At 30.1% G+C, this 17,214-nt stretch overlaps 1 protein-coding gene across 1 annotated transcript in view; it reads right to left on the bottom strand.

Moving 5' to 3' along the window:
• LOC113377787 (neurobeachin-like) overlaps positions 1-17,151 on the bottom strand; it is a 287,948-nt gene extending 270,797 nt beyond the window's left edge. The window contains 1 exon segment of the mRNA XM_026618207.1: positions 16,902-17,151. Coding sequence (XP_026473992.1) covers positions 16,902-17,060 — 159 coding nt within the window. The 5' untranslated portion in view covers positions 17,061-17,151.
• Positions 17,152-17,214: the final 63 nt, after the last annotated feature.

A 17,214-nucleotide genomic window follows, 5' to 3' on the forward strand; every position in this document is an offset into this window, starting at 1 on the left:
TGTACGTACCTATGTGCACTAAGTTATTAGTTAATTTAAGCTGCTGCTATATTAGGGCGGGTCAAATTTGTTGATCATTGAGGTCACTTTGCGATTCTGGTTCTAGAATTTTTTTCAGGAGATAGCATATGTCGGAATTGTTTAAAAGATTAGGCTTTAGATTCGAAGTCATTCGCAAATAGAATAAAATCACAAAGATTTACACAAAGTGGTAAATCGTAAAAGTAGACAAGAAATAAAAGAGTCCCTTCCATCGATCGTTCTACCATGGATGTACATGTCGTCCACTCCCTTACATTTTCATATAAAGAATTTTCGATGGCTTACGTTGAGCTCATCCGAAATATGTGGCGTTATCATTTTAATCTGCGACAGCCATGAGATATCACGTTTCTTATTAACGCGCCCACCACTCCGGAGGAAAAATACAATTCCCGATCTGCCTAACTCATTTAGCCGAAACATGGACGCTGTTTGTGTCAATTCTCGATATTGGAGAAATAATCCACAAAATAATAAATAATAAGAAGATTTAACTAAATCTAAACGTAACTTAAACAAAAACATTAGAGATGAACTAAATTTCATGTATAAAAGGAGCAAAACTAATGCTTTTAAATTTTACAGTCGTTTTTGAGAAAATTTCAGCTCACCCACACACATACTTTTCTTAATTCCAGTGTCAGACAATTCAGAATGACTCCAAACGCCAAGAAAATACAAAAAAAGCAGTAAATCGAATTTTCTGACAAACTTTCTACTTGCAAAGTTAAAAATAAATCCTTGTCATTTAGTCATCCATATCCCGATTTCTCTGGTGATCGAACAGTATTTTTGTATAATGTGGCGCTTTGTAGAAGCGCGAAAAGTTATATTTATCTGGAACATCAACTTTTCTCGATGGAAGGAAACCCCTTAAAACCCTTAAACTCGGTTAAATTACGAGATTTTCTTTTGCCAACTCGAAATGTATTTGGTAACGGTATCGATATTTCTTATTTGGAGTAATTGATTCAAAAGACGATCGGAATTGAATAGAATTAAATAAGAGAGATAGTATTTATTTAAATATTTGTTTATTCATAAGCAAACCGAAATTAGTTCATAAATTGATTCATAAAGTAATTTCATAGAATATATATAAGTGTACACTGATATAAGAAAAAACTGAAAGTAACTAGTGATGTATGGCATCGTGCCTTAAGGCAAATTGCTGGAACTTCCCGTACCGTAACAAAATGTTCGAGGAATATTAAATGTTTTCAAAGAGATTATTATAAATACTGTAACATTATCTAATATTTATAAGAATTTTTTAAACTGAATTACAATGTTAAAACTATTTATTTGAAGTATATGAGTGATATTTAGAACTTTAGCCAGAATTGAAATTAAAATCTGAATTATTTTCGTTATACAAAAATTTTTGAAACAAAAAAATTCCAAAAGCAATTGTTTTGTCAACACAAGCAAAAAGTTCTTTGAATCATTGAAATCGAATGCTTAGTTCTCCCAAAAACTGCCATTTTTTGTACATTTAACTCGTATCTTCGAAATGACCGGACCTGCCTTTGCCAAAAACTAATCACCACTTCTCCCAATAATTACAAATTGAATGTTTTTTTGGATCATTCAAATCGTATCGTATCTCAAAAACTCGATTTCTATTTCCGTATCTCCGTATCTCCGTAACGGCTGGACCTGCCTTTGCCAAAAACTAATCAGCACATCTCCATATCAATAGGAATCGAATGTTCAAATCGATTGATCCGTGCGCCCGAAAACGTGGACGAAAAATTGCGAGCACACAAAACACACACACACATCCATTTTTTCTGAGGTGTGCCAAAATGTTCAGAAACCTCTGAAACGTGAAGATATGCAAAAAATTTCATTTTCGATTTTCGGCCCATTATTATAACTTACTCTACGGGAATTTAAAAATATATAAATGTTAATAAAACGTAATTATAGGAAATATAATATAAACCTCATATCATCCTCACTCTATCAGGACATAATTTTATAAATTCTTATTGTATTTGTATTCAGATTTGTTTGGTTGTTATTTTGAAAAACCTTGTATCCATAAATATTACTTGAGATGATGTGTTGTGAAGACACCCAATACACTTCTAGGCAGTTCAATTGGATATATATATATATATATATATATATATATATATATTCGTCGCCACTTTTAATCGGATTTGATCTTACAATCTATAAACCTATGAAATATTTGTCGCAAACGTTGTAAAAAGCTGTAAGCTCCTCCTAAGAAAGTAAATCATTTCATGCGCCATATCTTTTCACGCTGCGCAGCACACGAATAATTCGTCAGATCATCAGATCATCGCCTGCAGCAAGGCAAAGCAATGAATAGAACATGATCAGGAATCAGGAATCAGAAATCAGAAATTGATCGCAGGACGAGAATATTTAATCAGGCTGCTACCACATTTAGAAAGGAGGTAAATGACACTCGGCTTGTCAACTATATGACGGTTACACCATAGATGAGGTTAGAGGAATTGGGAAGAACTTTACATTTTTTCGAGTGTTCAAACCATTCTGAATCATCTGACACCAAAATTGAAAATAGTATGTCCTGAGAAACACAACAAATGATAATTCCTTGGTTGTAAGTTTGAATTTGATATAATTTTATTTTCTAGTGAATACGGATGAATGCACCGCCTAGTTTTATCAGAAATAAAAGTTTTCACGGATTCGCATGCGTGTATTCAAATATATATGCTCGTTGTTCGTCGGTTCAAATATCCAAATGCATTTCTCACAAGGGGTTTGGCAGTTCAGCTTCTTCTTTTGTGATCTTCCCAATAGAGCAGGAATAAAGAGAATAGCTTGTACGATTCACTGTCTCGAGTAGACTATGACTACATGCACTGTCTATCATAATGGGCGAGCTGATGGAGGAGCAATAGATCATAGGTAGTAAATGAAATAATTTTAGACAGAAGACCAATATATTTCCAATATAGTTCTGTATGAGTGCTAACGGTCACTACATACCCCCATTTTTCGTATTTTCAAATTAAAGAATGAAAATCTCATGATAAATGCTCCAGCTGAGAGCATCGGTGTGGCTCAGCCAAAAGGGTGGAAAATTAGTGATTTTTTGGAATATCTAAGAATATTCGTCTAATACATATGTGTAGACACTCCAGAGTATAGAAATGTCTACCAATGTGCTCAATACTGTTATTTTGAAATGTCCGGTACTAGGTACCACTTCGTAAAATCACATTTTTTGTTACCAAACTTTGATTGATAGTATTAATTATGGTTTAGCAAAGATTGTGTTTTTGTTAATTTAGTTTGATTTCTAACTTTGCTATCTAACATAAGCCATAATTTAATAAACATTTCGTAAAATATTTTTTTATTTATTTATAAATAACCTTAGGTGTCCGGCACTCGTGGACTTTCCCCTATCTTTATTAGAGAATGGACAAAACTTATTCTGATTGTGGTTTTGAAATAAAAATTTCAAAAAATTATTTTAAAATTTATTCTTAGTATATTGGATACTGTTGTTTTCTAAAAATCTTTTAAATTTTGTATCCGAGAGATATCGATCCCCCGTGCATATATGTAGTATGTGGAGCTATTTATTCATACATGCATTTTGTTCGTCTCCGATCTGTATGCCTTCTGCTATATATAAATTCTGCTTCGATCTAATGGATATTCTACATATATTTCAGAGTCTAAAGGAGCAGCAGAATTCGATTTATATTGATTACTTTACTTTTAGCTCTTGATATCAATAAACGTCTTTGGACGGAGACAAAAACCTTAAGCGGTTAAGTGATCAAAATCCGACTTTATTAGTTTCTAAATAAACATTTACTTATAAAACTCCTAAAAACTTATTGACTAGAATAATGGAAATAATTCTACATACAGAGCCAATACATTTCCAATTGAAATTTTTGCTTAAGGCAAGTTTCAGGTACCCATAAGTTCCCATTAGTGTAATCAATAAGAAACGATATTCAGCAACTATTGAAATAGTGACAAGAAAATTTTCAAATCAAAAACATAGTTTTGCATAATTACAAATAATAAATTGTATTAAAAATATTATTTATTTATCGAGTTTAGAAGTATAAACTTTTTCAAAAAACGTCGACAAAAGGTCAAATATAGGCTCATACATACACACACAGATACTATTTTCAATTTCGATGCCAAAAGATTCAGAATTAATTGATATATCAAAAAAATTAAATATCGGAATTTCTGGCAAAAACATGAATTTCGCTTCAGGAAATTAATAATCAAATTAAACCACCAAGTTCGAAAATCTCTAATATTGTTACTAATTGGCAATAATAAAATATTGCACATACATGTTCTCCCTAACAGGCAATTTTAATTTCGTAGAACTAAAATAAATGAATCAAAATATTAAATATCGGCTATGCGAATTATGTGCATTCATGCACTTGGCATTATTCTAATGAGATTATTAGAGCATAAATTGGATTTAAATTAATTTTATAATGAGTGCGTTGGAGCACAGATTTAACATTGAGCAAAATTGTATATAAATAAATTATTAAAAAATAAACCATGGGAAAAGATCTGTCTGAATCGAATGAATTCTTCTGGATTTATTTTCATATTTATTAAAATTTGTTAAAATTATAAATTCTTCATTAAACTATAAACATTAACTATAACATAGTGGTTATAATTATAAAAATTCACTAAAGTTTTAAATGAATAATTTTAACTTTGCAATTCAGTTTATATAACTCTTGTAAATATTAGACAATGTTACAGTATTTATAATAATCTATTTGAAAACATTGGATATTTCTCGAACATTTCGTTACGGTACGGGAAGTACCAGCAATTTGCCTTAAGGCACGATGCCATACACCACTAGTTTTTTTTTTCAATTTTGGTTTCAAATGATTCAGAATTACATGAAAGATGGCAAAAACAAACTTCTTTGTGAACTTTGCAAGTAAAACGAGACCAATTTGTATTATGCCTAAATGATTTCAATCCTTTCGACATATCCTTTAAAAAGTTTGAGAAATCCTCGTCCTCGTCCGTGTATTAGAGTAGAGAGAAGGAGTATCTCGTGGGGTTCAATGAAAGGTCAATTCTCAGTTGTACGTGACATATCAGACCTCTTATTACCGGCTGCAACAGAAATATTCTTCGCCCCGGACCGAGGAGGCGGCATTCTATTCCCATAATAGAATTATGGCTGAATTTGTCATATGATTTCAGAATTCCGTCGTGATTTGTCGTTTCATCGGTAGAGAGATGTTATAAATTGGTGCACCGTACGTGCCTTCGATTAGTTTTGTAGGGCGAGGGCAAAAGGATGGATATTCCAGCCAGAGATACTCTGGCAGGACATGGATCGAAACGAAGCGAAATGAAACGAATGTATCGCAGGAAGGATATATCAATTTCATTCGAGAGAGAGCGAAAATTCGTCATTATTTTACACTAGAGGTGGCGGAATCATATTTTATTCATTGTACGAAAATTATTAACCGATACATGTAATACTAAGGTGACCATTTTTTAAAGTCAAAACCGGGACGGGGCGAGGGGAGTTTATGCTGAATTACTTATTGATTTTAAAATACTGTTTAAGGATACAATAGAACAGTTTTTTTAATGAACCAATATTTTTAATCAGAATTGCCGACTTTTAATAAAAACTTTATGATTCGATTACATGTTATACTCTTTTATTACTTATGATCTTGTATCTGATCTACAAATATGTATTTTTCGCTTTTGAGCCTTGCATAAAATTCTATTAAATTTTCTCTGAAATAAATTTGAAAACAATAAGCATTGGTTCGTTAATTTTCATAACTATTGTTAATTTTCGTAAAATTGAGAATAAAAGTTCGAATTTATGAGTATAAGAACATATTTTAAAACGCCTTTGAAACTTTGTATTGGGTAATTTTCTCATTCATAACGTATTGTTTTATATAAGCAATTAAGCATACTCATTGCATATATCAATTGCATCATCATATCTCATTTTCAGATATCTGATGGGTAGTTGTAATTTCATAATCAAGTAATGGCAAAGATTTAATTTTAATCTATACTTTTCAAAAACCCGGGACAATCCAGGACAAATGATCAAAAATCGTGACAAAAATTGCTCTTATTAGCAAAACTAGGGACACAAGGTGGAAATCCAGGACTGTCTCGACCAAACCGCAACGCATGGTCATCTTATTATTAGTATTACTCGCTCAATCCTGCATATTCAGTTAACTTATCATCTGATATCAATTATCAATTCTAAATGACAATAACATAAAAAAATATTATAAAGAACTTGAAGATGAAAACGATTGAAAAGATATTTAAATATAAGGCTTATAAATGTAGAATGTAATAAATATAAATGATATGTATATATGAAATATGAAAATTGTTTCATAATCTCTTATACCAGACACATCTGCCTGACTGAGATATGAAAATAATATATCAATAGAAAAAAAAAAAAAAAAAAAAAAAACAATTCTCTTTTATAAGTTGAAGCATAAGTAGGTATTCAGTTTGTAGTAACAATATTGTTGAGCTTGTAAGGACTCTATTTGCTGACTATTGAAAGGCTAGGCAATATTATTTGCGCTTTTTGAGGCTGATAGAATTTCTCGATACTAAAGATAAAAAATTTAATAGTTTTAAAATAAACAAGAAAATTTAGCTTTAATACTAATAAAAAAAGATGTAGACTAAACGAACATCATTAGTAGGGAGATGTAAGATTAAACCTAATTAAACAAAATTGTTGCCAAATATTGACAAACATTTACTTTTCGCTTACTTTTTTATTATAACTTTAAATTCCTTTAATAAATTATAAAATTACCAAATATTTTTACTTTAACTATTTAATAATAAATTTTAGTACAGTATTTATGAAAGAAATCGATATAGGATAAATAGGGGGTTCATGGCAAAGCCCGAGGGATCACCACACCAAAAAGTTTGGAAACCTATTATCTACATATTGAGCTCCATTGTGCTCTGATTTGAAAAATATCGAATTACCAACTAGTAATGCTTTTAAAATATTTTTTGGATAAACAAAGCAACATTCGACACAGACACATAATCATCAGACACAGAAATGTTTAGAAGTACCTATTAGTAATAAAATTTGATTAAATTATAGAAGAATAATAAATGTGTTTCTAGTTTGTTTTGCGTCCTTGTGACATGTATAAATAAATATTTTTAAATCATGAAATAAGAAACAACACTTTTCTAACGAAATCTAGATCATATATATCAATTTTAGTCAACAGGTAATGTGTTGCTTTAAAAAAAATAGGGTTGTGGACCAGGTTCTGGTTCATCTAGAGATTCGACAACAAACTGAGATATCACAACATTTAGATGGGTTAATAATATTACAGCACTTCGTACAAGTAACCCAAATGGAAGTCGTTCCAAATTAAATATCAACCTCTTTCAATGGAGATTGGAAACAGAGGAGGGGGTACATATGTAAGTATAGGCGATTGAAAATTTTCATTTAGACGTTTATATAATATGAAAAATGTGATTGTTGTCGTTAGTATGAAAAATGAAAAAAATACATTTACACGTTAACACATAGTATGAAAAATGAAATTTATATACCGTTCCATGTGCGTGCGTGCTAGACTTTTTTATAATACGCGCGTACTTTATTAATATTTGCAACATCTACCAAAATTTTAAACACATACCTTAAATAGTATATTTGAATAATACATAAAAATATGTTCAATATTGGTATAGGAAAAGAAAGTTAACCCCGACCCCCAACCACAAATATATATACAATTGATTTGAAAAAAAAAATGGTTTTTGTAAAGAGAATTTCACATGAGGCGTTTTAAACATATTTATTACCCCGCGGGTATTAAATACGCAGATATCAGTTGCAAATTGCGTACATGATTTATGAGTATAGAAATGTAGCATTAAAAGTAAGATATATATTAAATATTCAACGTAGAGAAAAGTTTTCGCGTAATTCATGCGCTTCGGAACATCCACGTTTATCAAGTCGCGATTACGAGACGCGAAATTGAAAAAGAACATGAATAAATACAGAAAACTCCAATACTGGTGTCTTTTTATAAAGACATGCAGATTAAGTAAAGATATATAGATGTTTCATTCATTTGGCGTTTGTTATTCACTCGAGAATAAACGCGTCAGGTGCACAGGTGACGGGAAAAGGATCGTCGAGAGAAAAATCTTCAGATGAAAAATACACTTGTGCCCGATAGCATTGAACTTCAAAAGATATTAAAAGTAATAAAAAAATATTACGTTTCATCTAAACTATTTTTCAGTGTCGTTACTAGGGATTACATCGACATTAAAAATAAGCAAACACTTCCCTGGCATCTACGTTTTGTATAAAAACAACTCACTGTATTATAAAAAGAAAGTAGGCCAAAATCAATATTGGAATAAAATATTGTTCCATCTGTATAAAATTCATATTTTCGTATCGATCGCAAATTATTTTATCAGTTATTACACAATAAAAGTAAATCATCCCCCAACTTGATGCTGGTAAGACTGGAGCTAATGAATAAAAAAACAATCTCGTAGCCCATTTCTAAGAGCTAATTACATTCACCGATTTTAATGCGGATAATTCTGGAATTTATGGGGTCTACTACCTACATATATATATATATATATATATATATATATATATATGTATATATATATGTATATATATAAATGACTCAGGTCAAATACGACTCCAATTAAAAAACTGGGTAATTACAAATTGCAAGTTGAAACAAAATTTGATACTAAAAATTTAAATAATCTTATCAAATAAACTGCACCAACTGTCATAAAACATACATTGGTGAAAGACGTCAAAATTTATATAAACGTTATCACAACACAAAATTAAACGATGCTCAATTAACACATTACAAACCACTAACATAGAATAGATTTTTTCACCACCACTTTGTTCAAAATATTTGTTTAAAAAAGTATGTAGTGCATTCTCCTTCGTAGCAACTAAAAGTAAACTGACATTTTTCCAAATCTGGTTATTGAATTAAAGAGTAAATATTTTATTTTATCAACGTCACTTTTTCCAAGATATTTGTAAAAAAAATCTTGTTTCAGATTTCGAACTTCAATGTACACATAAGTTTGAATTTAATTTTTCTTGAACTACTATGCCAATCACAATAACTCTTACTCATTGTTAGATCAATGTTTAAATTATTAATTTCTCGTACTGTGTAAGTAAAAAAACGCAATCAAGTATATACTATTATCAAAATTATAGTTTTGCAAATGTAAGTAATGAATTATATGATTATATTATAATTTTGTATATTTATTGACATCCTTTTAGTTCGTTCCACTGAATAACGGTCTCGATGCATATCAAAACGTATGTATTTGAAAAACTTATAATTCCTAATAACCCAGTGTTTTATTTGTATAAAATAAATCAGCCATAAATTTAAACATTGAAAAAATAGGTTAAACATCGACTTAAAGTAGTGCAAATTTCTACAATAAAAACTTATTGTGATGTGCCTTCCTCAGTCTAAATTGGATTTATCGTTCCTTGGGAAATTTGTCTTACTATCGGAGCCTTGGACGTTGTCACAGCATACACAGAAGATCCTAATTTGTGCATATTTTTCACATATTTGTAATTTCACATATATTTACTTCAAAGTAAAACTAATAATTCCACATATATGAAAATAAACACTGTTTATGTGATGCAAATGAAAAGATAAGAATGGTGATGGGAAAATAAAAACGGATGAAGTTTTGTATTATGAACATGTTGAATAAACACATTATATTTGAAATATGAACACTCTGCAATGTTTGTGCTAATTATTAAATAATATTAAAAATTGCATATTATTTAATAAATAGTGAAAAAATAGTGCGGTATGTTCAATTTCCTTTCCACTCATAATATATATATATATATATATATATATATATATATATAAATTCGTAACAAACACTGTATTTAACATGAACACATTCGAACATCAATTATTACCATTGGCATTTTGGTAAATGGCTTTAACTACGTCTACGATTTAAACTCGCGCGCTTTTCATCGCTACGGGTGCTACGAGTGCTACGCTAGAGGCTACGTCTTGGCCGAATGTCACGTTGCTACTGAATCGGCCAGAATCCGCTACACGTAGCAGTAGCAATTGCACCAGCCGGCAGATGCGCGAAACTCTCGCGTCGAACGCGGCGCGTCGATCAGGCGACATCTAGCATCGGGATGAAGTCGTCATCAGACAGAAACCAGGATGGAATTAAAATCTTGGAGCAGATGAAGAATGTTTTGGTAGGTCGCAAGAAAAAAGTTGTCCAGAGATTTATAGTTTATGGCAATCCCAATTTTAAATTGAACAGAGGAAAAGGAAGAGCATTCTAAAAACAAATGGATAAGTGAAGAAAATTTGATGGTCGATTGGATGGAAATTTGATGCAGACAAGAAAATTTCATCAGACCGCGAAAAAATAAGCTGTCATGAGTTCTCAAATTTAAATTCATAGCAAGGCAATCAATGCAATCTCTTAAAATTTGATAGTCGAATAAATGGAAAGATACAGGCGAGATTATCTTATTAGACCGCGAGAAAATAAGTTGTCCTGAGTTCTCAAATTTAAGTTTGTAACAATTAAATCAATGCAATCTCAAAAAAATTGATGGTCGATTGGATGGAAATTTATATTTTATCGTATATATAGTGAGTAAACTAGTGGGGTGGGTGGCATCGTGCCTTAAGGCAAATTGCTGGAACTTCCCGTACCGTAACGAAATGTTCGAGGATTACTGAATGTTTTCAAATAGATTATTATAAATATTGTAACATTGTCTAATATTTCTAAATATTATATAAACTGAATTGCAGAGTTGAAATTATTTGTAAAGTATATTAGAACTATAATCAGATTTAAAAATAAATATTTTCGATATACAAAAAACTAAAAAAAAAAAAAAAAAAAAAAAAAAAAAAAAAAAAAAAAAAAAAAAAAAAATTTTCCAAAATCGATTATTTTGTTAAGACAAGTAGAAAGTTCTTTGAATCATTTAAATCGGACACTTAATTCTCTCAAAAACTGCCATTTTTTGCACATTTAGCTCCGTATCTTCGAAATGGCTGGGCATGCCTTTGCCAAAATCTGATAAAAACTTCTCCCAATCATTACTAATTGAATGTTTTTTAGAACATTCAAACCAGATGCTCCGTTCTCTCAAAAACTCGATTTCTATTTTCTGCACTCTTTGATCTTTATCTCCGTAACTGCTGGACCTGCCTTTGCCAAAAACTAATCAGTTCATCTCCCTATCAATAGGAATCGAATGTTTTTTGAACCATTCAAATCGGTTGATCCATGCGCCCGAAAGCGTGACTGGAAATTTGTATCCATACATTCATACACACACACACACGCACACACATCCATTTTTTCTGAGGTATGCCAAAATGTTCAGAAACCTTCAAAACGTCGAGAAATGTAAAAATTTTCAATTACGATTTTCGGCCCATTACAATAACTTACCCTACGGGAAGTTAAAAAGAGAATTTTATCAGACTACGAGAAAATAAGTTGTCCTGAGTTCTCAAATTTAAATTTGTAACAATTCAATCAATGCAATCTCAAGAAATTTGATGGTCGATTGGATGAAAATTTATATTTTATCACAGCGAGAAAATAAATTGTCCAAGGTTTGCAATTTCACAAAATTTGATGGTCGACTGGATAAAAATCTTGATACAGAAAGAATATTTTATCAGACCGCGAGAAAATAAGTTAGGGGGCGTCCATTAATCACGTGATCGATTATTTAAGGATTTTTAAACCCCCCCTCCCCCGTGGTGAGAGGTTGTGATATTCAAAATTAACCCCCCCCCTCCACCAAGAAACATTACGTATATTTTTAGTTACAAAAAATATCGTAAAAATTGTGAAATTTTTTTTGAAAATGTTTAGATTTTCTTTTAATTCAGGTTAAAAATAAATACACGTGATTTCTTACTGGACTCCTCCTTTACCCCCCATAAAAGGCTTACGTGATTAATGGACGCCCCCTTATTCTGAGTTCTCAAATTGATGTTCATAACAATGCAATTCAAAGAGATTGCAAAAAACGAATGGATGATAATAAATGCTGATTACAAATAATTATTTGGATCTTTTCAACTTTCCGCAGTAGTACAGCCACTATAGGATATCGAGTATGCTTAACATTAGGACCACCAACAACGCTCTTTAAATTCATTTACCTGAAGATACCAAATGAAGAAAAAACCATGTTGCCAGCTTTCTTCTGGTTTCATTTTTCTGTTCCTCCATTTTTGTTTACCCATGTGTCGCAGATCCGTATAAAACGATTTTTGTTGCCTTTTGTTTTTCATATTCAATATGAAAACTAGTGGGGCGCATGGCATCGTGCCTTAAGGCAAATTGCTGGAACTTTCCGTACCAAATTTTTTTTTTTTTTTTTAAATATTAACATTTTTGAAAAAAAAATACTCTGAAAAATTAGATTTTTAAGAAACTATAAATTTTTGACAAAAATTTACTTTTTTGAAAAAAATGCTTTTTGAAGAAAAGTGTATTTTGAAATATTTTGGAAATTCTGAACTTTTTTTCAAAGCAATCGTACTGCTTTAACTGCATAGAGACAAAATATCGAAGCGCGTAAGCGCCGCGTCGCCGTCTAACGGATAAACACTGGTACGGAACCCATAGAAATGTAAAAAAAAATTATACTTATTGTTAAAATCTTTATAAAATATATGATAATTTGATGTGCATATGTCTAATGATAATTTTTGACCGCCAGATGGCATTTTTTTTACTTTTTTCACTAGATCTCCGAAACCACTAGACCTGCTTTCATGAAAATTTGAATTATTCAAATCGGACGCTCCGTTCTCTTAAAAACTGAGTTACCGTTTTTGGCACTTTTTGCCCCATATCTTCGGAACAGCTAGACCTGCCTTCGCCAACAACTAATCAGCACGTCTCCTTATCAATACGAATCGAATGTTTTTTGAATTATTCAAAACGCTTCATCCGTGTTCCCGAAATCGTCGACGGGAAGTTAATAATTCATGTTTTTTTTTTCATATACTATAAATTGGTTTCTGCTCACTTGTATTTAAATATTTTATTTAAATAAAAACGCTGAAAACATAGATACAGGTGACAAATGTTAAGAAGCGAAAACCAAGTGAAACATCGTGATTTTGCAGATGGATTGATTGGTCAAAAATCTAAAACCGCACTTGTTACAAAATATTCAATAAGCAATATAAACAGGATGGTTTGGAATAAACTGGTCAAGTTTATACATAAATGAGTAATTGAATAGCAGAATTCATATTAATATACAGTAAATGAAATAAAAGCTAAATTAAGGAACTATTCACCGGGAAAAAATGTCAAGTAGGTTTAAAAAATAAAAATAGACTTTCTGTGAGGAACCTCCAACACTAATATAATCGATGATATATATTGAAAATACTTATGGGCTGTTGAACGAAAACCGTGCTATAGAAGTACCATCATTATACTTCTTTATCTATGAAGTTACCTGTCTAGTGCAATTTCAGCTCCGCGTAATATGAAAACCGCGTTATAGGGGGTTTACTCTATTAGGACGCACTAGATCTTCCTAATAAAAACTTCCTTGGTTTGAACTATATATTCTTAGTACAAGATAGACGTACAAAACAATAAATAATTTTTTTTAAACAAACCACTTTGCAAGTGTTTTATTACTCTATCGAATAAAATCTTCGGAACCTCCATACCAATTTTCTCATTATTTCTCCAACATAGAAAAAATTATATATGTATATCATGAAATTAATCTCTATTAATTCAAGTCAAACAAATTCAAAGTTTAATAATAACCAAGTGTTAAACAAATGCTATTTAATCATAATGCGACAGTTTTATTAGTTGTGTAAATACAAAACACACTTCATAACGCTTTAGTTACTCAAATAAAAATTTAAGAAATGCACATGATGATGTCAACAAACTGAAATTGTCCACGTAGTATATAATTTTGTTTAGCTGAAGAAAAATGTTAGTATACAATACATCAACAGGAAAGTGTATTAATTTGTTAACAGATTATTATTCACATAGCTGGTGTTATTTTCAAACACACATTCCTGAAAATTTCATGTTATTGATTAAAGAAACATAACATTTGAAATGTGGAAATTAAACATGTAGCCTGCAATTAATAACATACACATTCAATGTTAATAATTTGATTAGTACATATGTAAGCATTTTATGGAAATATGAGTGATTCACAAAGAAAAGTATCAATTTCATGCAATATTAGTGAGAAATGTTCGGCATGCAATTAAATAAATAAAAAATATAAAAATTAAAACTTACATTACACACGACAGGTAGTTACAAATCAGGATCCAAGCACAAGATTAAAAATTATTCAAAATCATAATTTAAAATTCAAAATCATGTAAAATTATTGTTGAAAAAAATAAATTTATAGTATACAATATAAAAAAGTATATATTGGATCACAGTAACAAAAAAACAAAGTATATAATTTCATATAAATAAATCAACACATAAATGAGAAAAAAAATTGAACAATAAAAACAACAAAATAAGATTTTTCAAACATAATGTATTAACAAATAATAAAGTACATACAAAAATATCATGTATTTAAAGTGAATCAAATATGAAATATTTTATAAGCCACATTAGAACTGTAAACAGAAGAAAAAACATTTTACAAATAGTTTGTTATTGTGCAATAATTATGTTATTTGTAGGGCACAAAAAATAATTCTAGAAAACTGTTCAACAAAAAAAGCATTTTGTAATACCCAGGATATCTTCATAGATTTCACACCTTTACCTGGTTTTCATACTAATTTAAGTCAGAAAAAACATTTACCTACATAATGTTGAAAAAACTCTTAAAAAAAACACTAAAATTGCCAGATATAATAAAAGCTTAACACGAGCTTGCAGTGAATAAAAAAACTTATCTAAAGGCTAGCGAAGAGTACAGATTTACAAAAATTATCTGATTCGAAAGAAAAAGTAGAAGTATTGTGTTACAGAGAAAGTTCTCCAAGCTACTTAGCAACAAACTTGAAAGCTAGATTTCTATCCTTCTAGTAAGCAAATTTCTCAATAATCGTACCAAAAATATATTTCTATATCCGTTTACCAAAATACAAAATGTTCATATATAATATAAATATTAAATATTATACTCCTCTAAAAACCATTTAGTAGAATTCAAAAAAATAATTTGGTGAAGAAAACCAGTGTCAAAAACCAAATATGAGTTGTGGAATCCATTCAATATCCAAGACAAACTAAATGCCGTTGACCAGTGTAAGAAATGAAAGCTAATGGTTAAAAACACAACTCTAATACAGTAAATACTATACAAAATAAAATTATTACTAAATTATTTATTACTAAAAAAAAATTAAATATACTCAATAATAAAAATAAGAATTGTGTTATTATCCATGCCATCTAGATAGAGCCCAATAAAGTATCTTTTTCAAATTAACATTTTTTCCTCGTGTAGAATCACCATTCAACCACAAGCATGAAGGCAAATGAAAATTAATTATTTCATAGACACCAAGAGCTATTCGAATGCACCATATCCATGAAAATTATAATTTGTGTTAGAATTAAGAAAACATTTGAATTAAAAGTTGAAGAATGTTGATATATTGCAGCTGTATCGTATGTATATATATATATATATATATATATATATATATACATAAACTTATCAGCATGGTGAACAATTTACAGTGTTTTGCATTTATGTAAAGAGGTACATTTATGTAAAGCTAGAAGACGAACACAACATAGACAAAGTCAGACTGATCGAAAAGTGGAATGAAATATTCATACATAATATACAATTTAAGTTGTTTGTTTTTTTGTATAATATAGAAACCACATGGGTTATGATAATTTCTAAATCAAATTATAGTACAACTATTGTGATCTTTGCTGCAATGTACATAAATCATTTACAAGTACAATTGAAAAGGAATTTAAAATATCAATATATGACAGCTGTCAGAAGTGGAAAAAGTTTAGAGAAGTTAATAAAATTCAACATATGATATATTGTATCTACATCATTCAATATAAGTGTTATAGCACATTTGAATTTATCAGCACAGTGAGCGATGTATTGTATTTTATTGATCTTTATTTAAACCAAGTAAAGCTGTAAATTTAATAAACCTGGACGACAGAAATAGCGAAGACAGCAATAGGAGATCGGTTAAAAAATTGATCATATAGAATATTGACATATACTGTACAATGTAAAATTTGAAACAATTTGTTTTCTTGAATAATATAAAAACCACATGGGTTATGATAATTTGCTGCATCAATGCATTAACTTTTGTAACAAAATCAAGTCGTAGTTGTAATTGTGATCTTTGTGTTGTGCATTATATATTTACAATACAACTCCTTTTCTGAACGTTTTTGAAAGGATTTTAATTTATCTGTATATGACAGCTGTCAGTCGTCGATCAATTTTTAGATAAATTAATATTTTTACATATCCTAATTTACACTGTACATATATATAGACACATATGACATATTAAGAGTCTTAAAACCATTATTGGTCAAAAGTAAATCTATTTCCCTAGCCGGTTGTCAACATTTGACAAGCCTTTGTTTACAGTAAAACTTACAAAATGCCCAAACGTATCGTATCGGCCGTATGAGACCAATTATTATAATATAAATTTGTTTGCATATACTGAAGTATAAGAACTCACCAGTTGAAGAATAGTATTTACAACTTCTCTATTCGAAACTTGTCCAACTTCGATGAGTCCTATCAACACAGCAAATTTCAAATTATCATTAATGGCCATCGTAACAACCTCCTCGGGTTTTTTTATATCCGCAATCGCGGCGGTATTTAAATCAGTCATGTTTACGGATACTTTTATACACTCAAAAACAAAAATATCACATTATTATTATTTATTAAGACATCACATGATATAACCAATAGCTACTTCTGCCATGTTGATCTTGATAAACCGAATGTTAATATTGGATTTGACACTCGCGAATGGAATTTTA

Source organism: Ctenocephalides felis, unplaced genomic scaffold (assembly GCF_003426905.1).
Source record: "Ctenocephalides felis isolate EL2017-DRISC unplaced genomic scaffold, ASM342690v1 CF-g0.4_SCAFFOLD_01886, whole genome shotgun sequence".
In the NCBI taxonomy this organism is placed as follows: domain Eukaryota; kingdom Metazoa; phylum Arthropoda; class Insecta; order Siphonaptera; family Pulicidae; genus Ctenocephalides; species Ctenocephalides felis.